Consider the following 12961-nt stretch of genomic DNA (forward strand, 5'->3'; position numbering starts at 1 on the left):
CAATCAATCAACAAAGAGCAATGTATAAGCAAACATCACATTTGTAAAGTACACAGGAAGCAAGACACTTATAACTGCAGCAACAGAACCACAATAACCATGCATTCCTCGCTGGGGACATATCACAACTTTCAAGCTGACCTGATTGTGCAAACATTTTCTTTTATTGATATCTATTTTTAAAGCAGGTAAACTATGTCACAGTTGATGAAACTACAAGACTTAGAAAGAATATAGCCTTTTAATGATAAGTGGTACAAATTGAGTATTTCTAATTTGTCAGTTACATCCAAGAATGAGCATGTCACAAAAAGACATGCTCTAAATGGGAGTCAAAAGTTCCATGATTTCTCATCAAATCGTTTGAAGTTTGGCATGCAGTAATGTTTCACTCCCGAAGTACAATGCAATTGTTCAATTTAGGTGTTCACTAGACAAAGGAAAGCCTTGTTTTAAGGTCCCTCTACAGTTACATGTATTGTTTCATTAACACTTTGGCAAGCAAATAACAATACCAAACATTACGGACTTTGATCTTGCTTCGACTGTAGATTTTGGCTGTGGTAAACCAACTCATTAATAACTACTAGAGTGAAGTCTTCAGGATAAATCTTAAACGAAGACCTTGCCATACATATTGACCATAGCAAGGTCAATACAGCAAGGCAGAAGTTTGAGATTTTCCCGTCAAGACCGGCAAATGTTCGAAGTTAATAAGTTGTTTGGTACATGGCTTTTACCTTTGTTTTTGCAGGCCTGCACCGGTAATCGGCCTTACAGGAGAATAATGCTCCAGAATTGGCCAATCAGAGTGCGCATTATATCGGCGGCCACAAACACAAGCCATATAATAAAAATTCATCAAGTTTTGACAAGAAAGTCATGACCATGACAGTTCTTGGATACCTCTTTGATTTTCCCTCAAGTTCTCTCCTTAGTTTTAGTTTTGACTGAGTCAGTAGATATATCAAACACACCAACAGTGTTTGAGCACATCTCCAAAAACTTCAAAGTCTGCTGTGTGTCATATTTCCATTTCTCTTCACGGTCTTTTGAAATGCACCCAAACACAGTCTTTCCTGTTTGATATATTATGTGAATGATTTCAAATTCAAAATAAAAAACAAACACATATAAGCAGAACATGCAATTAGACTTAGAAAATACACATCATAAGGCCAGAAGAGCCTACAAAAATTTATATAATATAGAGAGTCTTCATTTATATATTTGGACCTGCCATCTGGCTTAAGACTTAACACTAATATTTTCATGCTTGTAATATTTAGGTGAACATTTTTTTGTTTGCTAAGACTTAGCAATCAGTCATAAGCAATTGCTGACATCTTCCATTAAATGCTGCCGTGAGTCTTGCTTAATGCAAGTATGCATTACAGCTGTAAATAATACAGAAATTTTTGTTACTTACTTAACATAATGTCCTTCTGTCAAAGACATCAAAAAGTTCAAAGGTCTACCTTTTTTCTTAGAAACATGCTTTTTATGCAAAGAGTTGCTTATCACATAGCACATCTATAACACAAGATAGAATGTGATTTTTAAAACAGTGCTTCTTTGTAAGAGAAATGATATCAGGGCAAAATAGTTTTCTTTAATCTGGGCCTCTCCACTGCCTCTTCATATCTGCACAACAGAAATAAATAGCAGTTAGTTAAGCTTTTAATATTACTTCAGCGTAATGCCATTATGATTCACTCAACAGGTCCACAGCCATGGTTACCACATCCATTTAAATTTCAAGCTATATTATATATTATTGCACTTGACTAAAGGAAAACGCAATCCTAATGCATACTGGAGTGAGATTTTTTGGGACAGACAACGTTCGACGCGAAATTGGCCTCCAAAAATTGGGTGCCCCAACAGCAGGAGTGAAAACAAACGACATCATCATAAAGCATGTGCATACGAAACGGTTTGTGGTTATATACTCTGCATAGTTATGATTCTGGACTGTGTAAATCAACACAAACGTTGCCTCTCCATCAGTATGCGAGAAATTATTCAAGCTCTTAAAGTGAAGATGTCAAACGCATTCCTATACTCTTTGATTACTGCTACTAAGTATTATATTTGTTTAGCCTGGAAGCAAATAAATAAAGCGGAAGAGTTGTTGGGAGAGGGAAGAAAAAATTTGTTTGAGATCTTTGAAACAAAAACTCATTCTGGTTGATTTGAAATTACGAGCACAATAATATTGGATCTTGAGTCATACAATGCAGAAAGTAATTATTACTCTCTGCATTGTATGACACAAGATCCAATTACTAATTAATCACATCATTAACAAATTTCAAGATTTATATTTAGTCAGTTTTAAGAACTTTTTCGGAGCAAAAAAGCCACTGTCTAGTGTTTTCAATGCTCCATAAAGTTTTCTTAAAAACTGTTCCTGTAGGGAGTTCACATAACATTGTAAGAAGGATGCCATTAAAGCCCACATAATTGACATGTGAATGGCATAGGTATCCAATTACTGGTATCCAGTTACAAAAAGTCATAATTGGATTCCTCAAATTTAGACACTCGCGTGATTATATGCCAAAATTATTACACAACAAGTAGATGCAGGGAGAACTAACTGCAATCAATGGATATTATCTGGAACCACACAATATGCAAATCAATACACTTTTGATCCCAGACACTTGTTGAAATGGTTTCTTGTCTGGCTGTTGCACACACCATTGGTTTCGTTCATAGATTTAAAACAAGTGATCATGTGATGACAAATTTCATGACCATGTGATGAGTGAATCTACTGCCATCGGGGAAGTTGCTTCACAGTTTGTTTGCAAGTTTGTTGAGTGTCACACACTTTCTAGCAAGATACAATCCAAGATGTGTTACAGAGAAGAGTTGGACAGATGCAAAATCCATCACATGGATAAGATTTGCCTCAAACTTGGTACTTTTAAGGAATTCACAACAGCTCTGCTGCAAACTGTGGCCATCCATGCTGAGAAATGTTTGTCATCGTGTGATCACTTGTTTTGAATCCGCAGCTGAAACCAATGGTACGTGAAACAGCCTGAAAAGAAAGCCATTTCAACGGACATCTTGGATCATTACTTGTCTACTCTTGCTCTTGTGTTATCCACTGCTGGAAATAATTTTTATCAAGTAGCAGGGCATGTTACCTGTCAAATCTCTATTTTGGCCATACATATAATAAATTTGGTTGGATACCAAGTTCATTAGAGTTTTTGTGTAATTTTTATTCACAAATAGTCTGATGACTCAATCTAAAGCCATACATGAAGTAGTAACAATGCTTTGTAATGCATAATGGGGCAGGTGTCAAAGGAGATGTTCATTTCATGTTTTATACAAGTCTGCAAAGGCTTTTCAAGCAAAACAAACCACAGTGCCACATTATTTTTATTAATTTTGTGATTTTACACATGTTTCATCCAAAAGCAAACATTGCCCGCAAACAAGATCTTTATGAAGACATGATTGATCATGAATATATGATATTTCATATATTCACTTGTAACAAGATCTTTGCTACTAAAGGCTTTAATTCACTTTGGTGCTTGGTCAGGATCACAGTGCAAAATTAAAATTTGGTGAGTCCAATGACCAACTGTTATTTCCAGCACTGTTAATCCCAGACAAATTCTCAGAGAAATATAACAAAATTCAAATTCATGAACAAGACTTACTGCATCAATATCAGCTTCATCATCATCAGCTTCTTCGTTTTCATCAAATATAACCTCTTCTTCATCTCCTTCAGGTCTAGTCACATTATCATTGACTTTAACTTAAAATGGAAACCAAAAAAAAAAAAGTTAACTTTAATTCCTTTCTCTGCTTGACTTTCTAAGGGCAACTTCATCTTAGTTACATATATGTAAGGGCCATCTTCCACAACCCACACAAATTATTAAATTTTTTTCTCTTCAAAGTAACGATAATTTCAAAGCCACAAAGATCAACACTCCCTTGGTGCCAAGCAGAGTCAACCCTGGCATTTAAGTGCAGCATGGCTCATTTTATCAATTATTGGTAACATTTGGTAATTTTTACAACATCTTGGCACCAAAACAATTTTCTTTTCAGAAGTATCTGCTCTATGAGAACGTAAAATTAACGTTCAGCAAGCCCCACACTCATTATCTGATAATTTGGCCACCATTTGCTTTTTGAACTTTTTCATGGCACCAACAGCAGTACATTTACACTTCTATAAGTCAAATATTAAGAAATTAACCACACATTTATGGATGCTTTTTATTCATCCATTTATGGATTTTTTCCAAACACTTCTGCTATGCAGGGCTCAAGCTGTGACTGTTTTGTTAACGCGGTGACTAAAATCACCCCAAAGGTTGCCAAAACCCAATTTCCTCTATGACATGCACCTGCAGGGAATCATGGTAGTTGTATTCATCAAAAATAAGCACAGGTCAAGTCCAAGATGGCTGACAGTGTGGACAAAGGCTAGCCCTCTGAAAACACCTTGCTTCAGGACTTACTCGCATAATATCTACTGCAATAACTCAAAATGCTGCTGATGGACTGGATATTTGTTTTGATGAATACAACCACCATGATTCCCTGCGTTCTGTGAGAACACAGAGAGAATTGGTCACTTGGAAAGCTATTTTCAATACCAAAGCAATTAGAAGTAAGCCAATATACCTTCAAAATTACTTCATATTAGAGTTGGACCCCAATAATTTAAAATCCATCATTTCAAATTCCCTGTTATTTCAAACTCAAAACGATTTCCCTTGGATTTGCCCTTCAGTCATTGATATTTTACTCTGGGCTATTTCAAACTCTCACTATTTCAAAATATTTATCATTTCCTCAAAGAGTTTGAAATAGCAGAGTTCAACATTATGTTCAGTTTCTTTCGTAATTTTGTATCAAACCCTGAAGAATTGCAAAGTTCCAGTTAGATTATGACCATAGTGATGTTGATTTCCTTTCAACCACTGACCAAGTGAAATGACTACTCAGCCAATCTCAAACCGTAGTTAAACCAAAACCAAAGGAATTGCCTGATTATTTTCAACACTCAATTGAAAACCAGTCTTAGTATTATTTTGAAATTATTTTCAGGACCTAGCTTCAAGCTGCACTTTACATGAGTGTACACTAAAGTTAGGAAATTCCTGTTCCGGATGTAAAGAAAAATAGTCAAACCAAGCTCTTACCAGTCTCTGGGAGCTCGCCGTACACTTTTAAGCTTCTTGCTTCATCAGGATTGTAGCGCAAAATAACATCTGCTTTGCTGTCCTACAGATTGTATAATGTAACAAATTTATAAACATAAACACATGCAAATATTAGATAGAAATAGCAACCACTAAAGTAACTATTTCTGATGCACAAAACAAGAACAACATGAATGCATATCAATTTTTTAAGCCACAGAACTCAAACACTTGAACTTATATTGTTGACCACATGAACTTATATCATTGACCATCAAGCCAATTCCTGGGATTAGCATGCAAACATATTTTGCCTAAAACACTTTTATTCAAAGACTATTGATACAAATACAAGACTTCACTAGTTGTTTAGCCCCAAGTCAATTAGCCTCTATCCAGTTAGCCTCCAACCAGAAGTCAGTTAGCCCTCATTCTTAAAGAAAGAGAAATAGACAGTGTTTTTGACTTCTGGAAGGGGGTTAAACAGTTAGGGGCTAATCAACTTCAGGGCTAAATGGCCGGTTACCCTTCAAATGGTGCAAAAACACTTTGCAGGCAAAAGACAAATTCTGGGTAAAGGCTACAGTGTACATTTTATTCTCGAAGCAAAAACTGTACAATTTATTTCATGGGCACAACCATAAAGAAGAAAATTTAAGCCAATGCTTATCACATAAATAACTTTTGACAGATTAAGGGTACTGCACCTGGTAGTCACGAAGTCCCAGCAGAATAATATCACCAAGGTTAATCCAGACCTGTTCAATAATAAAGCAACAAACATATCAACAACAACAACAACTTTATTCACTCATACATTTTTACAAAAATATATATAAAAAATTATATAAATAGCAAGACAGAAAAATAGTGGACATTTGAATCTGGAGACTGAAGTAGCCCAAAAGTTCTATAGTCAATCTCCAGTCACTGAAAGGTTTCTATGGATATTGAAAGAATAGAGAATTCTTAAGAGAAGAGATGTGTGCATGTATAACAGAATGGAGAGAATCAATGCAAGTTTTCAGAATGTTCTTCAGACAGTAAATACAATTTCAGTTGTTTAGAGAAGTGAATGCACTGAGATCTTTAGGGTGGGATATTGCCCCCCGAGAACAGTGGAATGTATACTTTATGCTCAGACATACAAAAGTTTGCACATTGTTGTGATTGGCATTTCTCTATGATCATTTTAAGAAAAAACTGCAAGAGTTTTTAGTAAAATAATTACTGAACTGGCAAAGCCGCACACTGTTGCACTATTTATGTAACCGTATTGTTACGTATGAGGAGGCCTCAACTAAAAGCCTGATGGTTTCTAGAGGTCACCTCGCCTCACATTAAAACATTTATAAATAAAGTATATCAGGTAAAAAGGCAAATAAACAGAATGAATCATGTGATGTATTTGCTCTTTATTAAACAAACTGGTGTGTGTTGGATTCACTCATGGCTGGTCATTACACACATGTACTAAGCAATGAACTATCACTTCAATGCAAGAAATGACTGTTTCAGAAATTGTACTTTCCCTTCTGACTCCAAGGGATCCCCATAAAAACCTTGCAGGTTGCATAGTTACTTAAACAGCAATCAGTAATGCGTAAAAAAGAGCATGGTGACTTCTGCTTTTTTATGGCATTTCTGTGGCATTCTCAACACAATCAGCCAGTGGACCAAGTTTTTAGAAATGTAATTGCTGACGACAGAGGGACAAATTAGTCAGAAATTATTATTCTGAAGGCACATTGGAGAGACTCGCGGTACATCACAGGATGCTTAGGGACTATTTAAGGCTTTTGGCGGGAGATTTAAGTCATTCTAAGTCGGTCAGTCATAGTGTTTGCCTACTTTATTTTTTATGATCATGTTTCGATTAGATCAATTTGTGAAAATAATTGTAGAATATCCTTTCATCAGGGTCTCATGCTGCTGCATTAGATGAGGAATACGTTTCCACATATTTTTTGGCCACATATGAAGGGTGGTTTTTTAAATGCTTTTTCATATCTGGCGTAGTGCAGGTTCTAATTCTTGGAACCATTAGCTAAATTTGACGTAAACATTAAGATACATTGAATATGATGGCTGACTGACGCATCCTCAATAAACTTTTCACATTGAATGTCTTGTGTGAGTGAAGTCAGAATGCACTTTGTTTTTTAAGTTAATCACCTTTGAAAGCATAACCCATTGATTAAGCCAAAGAGTTAAAAAGCCAACAAAGTCAATTTTAATAATATTCTATTGACTTGATTTCAACTTAAACAGTTCACTCGGCGGATTTTTTCTATCACCATTTTTCAGGCACAGAGACCTAAAGCTTACTGTCTAAGAATTGTTTAGTAATTTTTTTAGGTATGACCAATTTGTATTTTGTATACATGGATTGATATGTACATAAATAAGCTTACATATCTGCTACATGATTATTATATATCCTTTCATTGATGGTGTTAATACTATCAGCTGGAGTCAGGGTCAACAATTCTTCACATGAGAAAAAGTCAAGAATGAAAGTCTCATAATTTAGACATTCAAAGACATCAAAATAATCAGCGCAACACAAGGATGTAAGCTGATGTTAGTTAAGCAAAATGAAAATTTTAATTTGTGAACTGATATGAAAATAATAATTCGAAACAACGTCTCAGGTACGGAGTGAACACTTATTTATGAGTCATGAGGAACAATTCGGCATAATGAAATACCTTTTTCCGAAGTTTTCCGCGAATATGACAAAGTCGCTTGGCGCCATCGAAACACATTGCTTCGACTCTTCCGTTTCCTAACATCTTGGTGACTTGAGCATATTCTTTTCAGAGAAATCGAACAAATAGAACAGTCAGAATTGTACCGATTACGAAATTACGAAAGGAATAAAATAAAATGGTAAAAACCTTGTCCGTCTTCTTTGAACACGAGTTCTCGTTTCTCCGACTCATTCTCGTTCTTTCCCCTTCGTCGATTTTTTCCTCCCTTTCCTGACGAAATATGAAACGAAGATCGGTTTATACCTAATAATCAAGAACAAAATAATTCATTTCGCTTCAAACCTTTGTTCTTCGGCATTATGAACTTGGTTTAAAGTTTTTTTTTCCTTTACTTCTCCCACGTTCTCGTCGCAGAACAAGATGGCGTCAACTGACTTGAATCTGCTATCCTCATTGACAGCGGTGACATATGACGAAAAAATACGTCCTCGTTGTGCAATCGTTTCCTGAGTCTTCCGTCAAGAATATCGGAAGGGTTCGTGTAGTAGTCGGTAGGTGTCCGGGAATGCTCGGTAAATCCCAATTTGCCCAAATGCGATGTCATTATTCCGGGCCCCAATGACCCAAATCCCAGTAAGAAAATGATCTCAAAAGGATTATTAATGCCGGCAATCAGAAATTGTCACAGAATTTCAATGTGAAAAAGCTAACTCAAAATTAAACTCCTGACCGACCTCGATAGAGAGATAGACCACTCTTTGACTAAGTTCTCTCAAAATATCATGGATAACAAATTACTCCTTCATCTGGTGCGAAATTTCAGCGTTAATTTATAATTTCACTTGTGAAGTTACAAAATTGCCATGGCAACTTTTGGTACGAAACTTTTCGATGCAATATAACAAGTCAAAAACCCAGGATTGTAAGCGTAATTTGTCACTCATGATATTAATAGGTTATTAAATGGCATACTCGTGAAATAAAAAGGGGAGGAAAATTATTAGAATTTTGACAAAACGCGTATGAAATTATTTCCTAACTTACATTCACTCACCACCATTTGACTCCCTCCATACAGATTCTCTGAACCAGGTTTGACTGCAGGGCATTTGACGGCGTACTCGTAAGTTTAACTATAATAGTTAAATAATATGCTTAAAATTAATAATATGCTTTAAGACTCCTGTTTATGGCCGTTGCCGCTGGCACAGTTGCTCTAAATATAATTTATGAAGGGCTTTTGTTGATGGTCTTATCGATAATGATGAAAAAGTAGCTTCTTCTAAAAAAACATATTTAATTCGAGACCAGAGCGCAAAAACCATACCATATTTCTGATCAAAATGGCCAAAATCGATACCCTATTTAAGATCAAAACGGCTGAAAAACCATACCCTTTGGGACCGCACATACCTATATAGCCTAATAAGGAGTACCCCTCCCCCCCCCCCGGCTGAACAGTCGTGGCTGATGATGAAAGACGAAAACGCTTTAACGTGGCTGTTTGTGCCGGAAATACCAACCCGGGTGGATTGGGGTACATGGAGCATGCGTGCGGGGGTCTACACTATTTCCTTAGTTTCACGCGGGAAGCCGGAAGGGAAATGGTGGACGTTTGTGTGCAGGCAAACCTGGCCCTCGTTGGCTCTTCGAGTCGTCACTTCTTTTCATATGGAGTTCAAAAAACGCTTACAGATGATTGACGTACTGCGATGGGTTTGTCAAGGAGCGTTTGACTTAGCGTCTGCACTCTTCTCGCACAGCGGAGGCTAAACAAAATCAATCTGTGTGATACTACGATTTTTTTTCCGCCTGACCCAAAATAATTATTGCGATTACGAGAAAAACTTGAGCGCGAAACATGAACCTTAGAAATGTTCATAGTGTAACAGCGCCTCAATTACGAAGAATACAAAAGGCGATACAACGTGGGATTGTTAGTTTTTAAAATGTACTATATTTCGGCTGGCCAAAACAGCCTTCTTCAGGTACAATGAAAAATAATCCTACGTTGCATCGATCTCTTCTTTAATATTCTTCTTTTTTTATGACAAGCCGATTGGATCACTATTGATCCATCGTATACCAGCAGGACCATCGTTCGCGTTTGCTTGCTTAAACATTTTACAACACAATAATGAATCATTGCAAGAAAAAAAGGACAAAAAAACAAAAAACAAAAAACAAAAAAACAAAAATATGTGCGAACATGACCGTTGTAAAGTAACAAACATACAAGAAAGACATGCTCGATCGTGGTTACCTAGGAGATTCGTTGCTCTGATCTGTTCAGAAACTTTATACTGATATTTGCGTTGCATTGCTACGTGCTGGCTCCGCTTTAGTGTAAATCCGCTATAGTGTAAATCCGTCTAAAAGCTCTTCAAAATTTGAACATGCTCAAAAACACACCCATCAAGCGCGTAGTCAGCTTGTCAGAGCTAGTGTAAGGCGCGCTCTAGCTGTAAAAAGTCTGTTTCTCAGGAGACTCAACAGAGCAGAAACATTTTTCCAAATTTTGAAAAAAAAAAAAAGGCATGTTTTGCCACGTGCTTCCTTTCATCAAATTTTCCAAAAGACAACAGAAAGGATGTAATCGGAGCCATGTTTATCCAGTGCTCAATTTAGCAACGTAATTAGCTATATCTATATTAGAGCTGTTCCGAATCGTTCGGAAGGCGATAGAAAGTCACTACAGAGGTTCTGTACATTGTAGTTTTGATTTTAAACATACCGCATTTTTGTACGATCTAAAATATAAATTAAAGGACAAACTATTATGGGTTCGCTCCGTTTAACGTCTCTAATGGTCTCTAATTGTTTTGGTGTGCTACTTGTCAGTCAAAATCCTCTTCAGAGAGGAATACTTTCTTAGTTTCTCGCAACCGTGAAATACATCTGGATTCTCTTCTGGTGATTGATCCGTTGGAAATTCAGACCAATTTTCCCCATACAGGGACACTAAGACCTGTTTCCAATTGTTCTGGACATTTAACGGGAACCCTTCGAATTCCATTTGCTTCAAGGGGTACATCGCGGATTTGTCCACATTAGGTACAATAAACATGTCGACCATCAGACCGTCGTGCCATTTGCAGCCGTAAGCGATACAATATTTATAACAACTGTTTCTATCTCTAAGTCTTGGGTTCCACGTCGCTTCATATATACCAACTATTTCATGGCTGTCGAAACCGCTTGCATCATTCGGTTTCAACGCGGGATCACTAATGCTGTTTTGAAAGAAAATGTCGTCCGGTAGCTCCCTCGCTGCTACCTGGAAAAATTTCACGTAGTCGTCTAAAGGAATTTCAATATCAGCATCCCCATCCCATGGGATAAATCCATGATGTCTCGCAGCCCCGAGAAGAGTCCCACGGGCAATCCAGTAGTTGATTTTGTACTTCCGAGCGAGGAGGTCGAAGATGCGTAACATTCGTGTCTGAACGAGTTGTGCCTGCCGAGGAGTGAATCGCGCATATTTACGAATATCTGGGCAATCAAATGTTCCCTTGACCAAGTCGCATCTTCCTCCAAGTTCTGTGTATAGCTTGGGGCACATTTTACCCCATGTGAAGTCAACATTGCAATGTTTAAATGTGCGTTTTGGATTAACATAATAATAGTTCTTCGATCTGTTGGTCACATAGGTTACTACTGTTGTATCCGGTGTAGTAGTGGACGTGCGCTTCGCATTGTTCGATTTCGAGAGTGACGCTGAATCGATTTGGAAGAAGAAGGTCATTAGAGAGATTACAGCGACCATCAGTAGACTGCACAAGAGGAATACGGCAGCTTTCCTCATTGCTCTTTAGACCATTAGTGCCAAGTTCGTTCTTTGACCGTTGCGTTACACTGTCCGCACGCGAATGTCCAAAGTTGAGGCGGATCATATTTCAAGAGCGATATATAAATCTGAATTATTTCGCCAGCTGTCTACATAGTCACAAAAGAGCCATGCCCGTTGCTATTCTCTATTTTCCAATTGCCCATAATTCACTCTGTTTGCCCCCCAAATTTTGCATAAACCACTGTTGTGAAATTCTCTTGAGAGGTCTGCATATTCTCAAGAGTATTTCACAACAATAGTTTATGCAAAATTTGGGGGGCAAACAGAGTGAATTATGGGCAATTGGAAAGTACAGAGTTGTTTACTGTGCTATTTCCCCAGTATTTCCATCTTTTGTTTACGCAGAAAGAATAAATTAATCAATTACGAAGCTGTGAATTATAAAACCTCCTAACAATTCCCGGGGATCAAATTAGGGCATCGAAGGAAGAGGAAGGCTGTATTAAGAATATCGAGCATCTTGTTAAGCAAAATTTAACGAGATAAAAGGCTGATAATTCTTCATGCTGGGTGGTACTGTTTTACTTCGCCGACGAAAAATGATTATGCCTTAGCCTGCCCTAGGCTCTCAGTAGCTGGTAGTTTCGTTCGCAGCCGTTAGGAAGTCAGGCCAACCTTCACTGATTCCCAACGTACAATCCACTTTAATAAGTCAAGAGTTTATTAGTTTACAGGTTTTACCATCCAGACTCTTGATACCCTAAAGGCTGGTTTTCACTAGCGACAGAGTGGTAGTCGGACTCATAATCAGAAGCGTAAAGCGATACGATCTGGTGAAAATCAAACCGACGGAGTCGGAAGAAGAACATCCCAGTTCACTTATGACTCCTTGCTTACGATCTAGTGAAAACTAGATTGTCGGAGTCGGAAGAAAAAGTAGAAGAATAAACCAATCACAATGTTCGATTCCGGGCCTTGTGATTGGTTGGTTCTTCCGCTTCTGCTTCCGACTCCGATAATCTGTTTTCACTGGATCATAAGGAACGGAGTCGTAAACGGAATCGGAAGAAATGGAAACGTTCTGATTCTTCCGACTCCGATTCCGTCGAGCTTATGACTCCGCTTACGACTCCGATTTTCGCTTTTCACTAGGTCGTAAGCACACTTACATCTCTGACTACGACTCTGACTCTGACTCCGTCGCTGGTGAAAACCTGCCTTAAGAGGCTGAAACAACTTTCAGTAGCTGTTCATTTATCCTACGC

The 12961-nt window shown here is 37.6% G+C and overlaps 3 protein-coding genes across 3 annotated transcripts in view; 1 reads left to right on the forward strand and 2 right to left on the reverse strand.

Moving 5' to 3' along the window:
* The window catches only part of LOC145481019 (peroxiredoxin-4-like), a 254197-nt gene that overhangs the window by 42634 nt on the left and 198602 nt on the right, over window positions 1-12961 (forward strand). The gene's annotated exons all lie outside the window — the stretch shown is intronic.
* On the reverse strand, window positions 146-8611 carry LOC145481021 (eukaryotic translation initiation factor 1A, X-chromosomal-like). The gene is made up of 7 exons (XM_081459395.1): window positions 8249-8611; window positions 8093-8176; window positions 7904-8007; window positions 5900-5950; window positions 5193-5274; window positions 3690-3790; window positions 146-1644 (listed from the first exon to the last, which is right to left on the reverse strand). Exons 1-7 carry the CDS (start codon window positions 8262-8264, stop codon window positions 1639-1641), a joined length of 444 nt encoding a protein of 147 aa, XP_081315521.1. The 5' UTR covers window positions 8265-8611; the 3' UTR covers window positions 146-1638.
* Window positions 10594-12961, reverse strand: part of LOC145481017 (uncharacterized) — a 2645-nt gene continuing 277 nt past the window's right edge. Inside the window, exon 1 of the mRNA XM_081459387.1 lies at window positions 10594-12961. This exon is cut by the window's right edge and continues 277 nt beyond it. Within this exon, the coding sequence (XP_081315513.1) occupies window positions 10737-11711 (975 nt within the window). The 5' untranslated portion in view covers window positions 11712-12961 and the 3' untranslated portion in view covers window positions 10594-10736.

Source organism: Orbicella franksi, chromosome 3 (genome assembly GCF_964199315.1).
Source record: "Orbicella franksi chromosome 3, jaOrbFran1.1, whole genome shotgun sequence".
Lineage (NCBI taxonomy): Eukaryota > Metazoa > Cnidaria > Anthozoa > Scleractinia > Merulinidae > Orbicella > Orbicella franksi.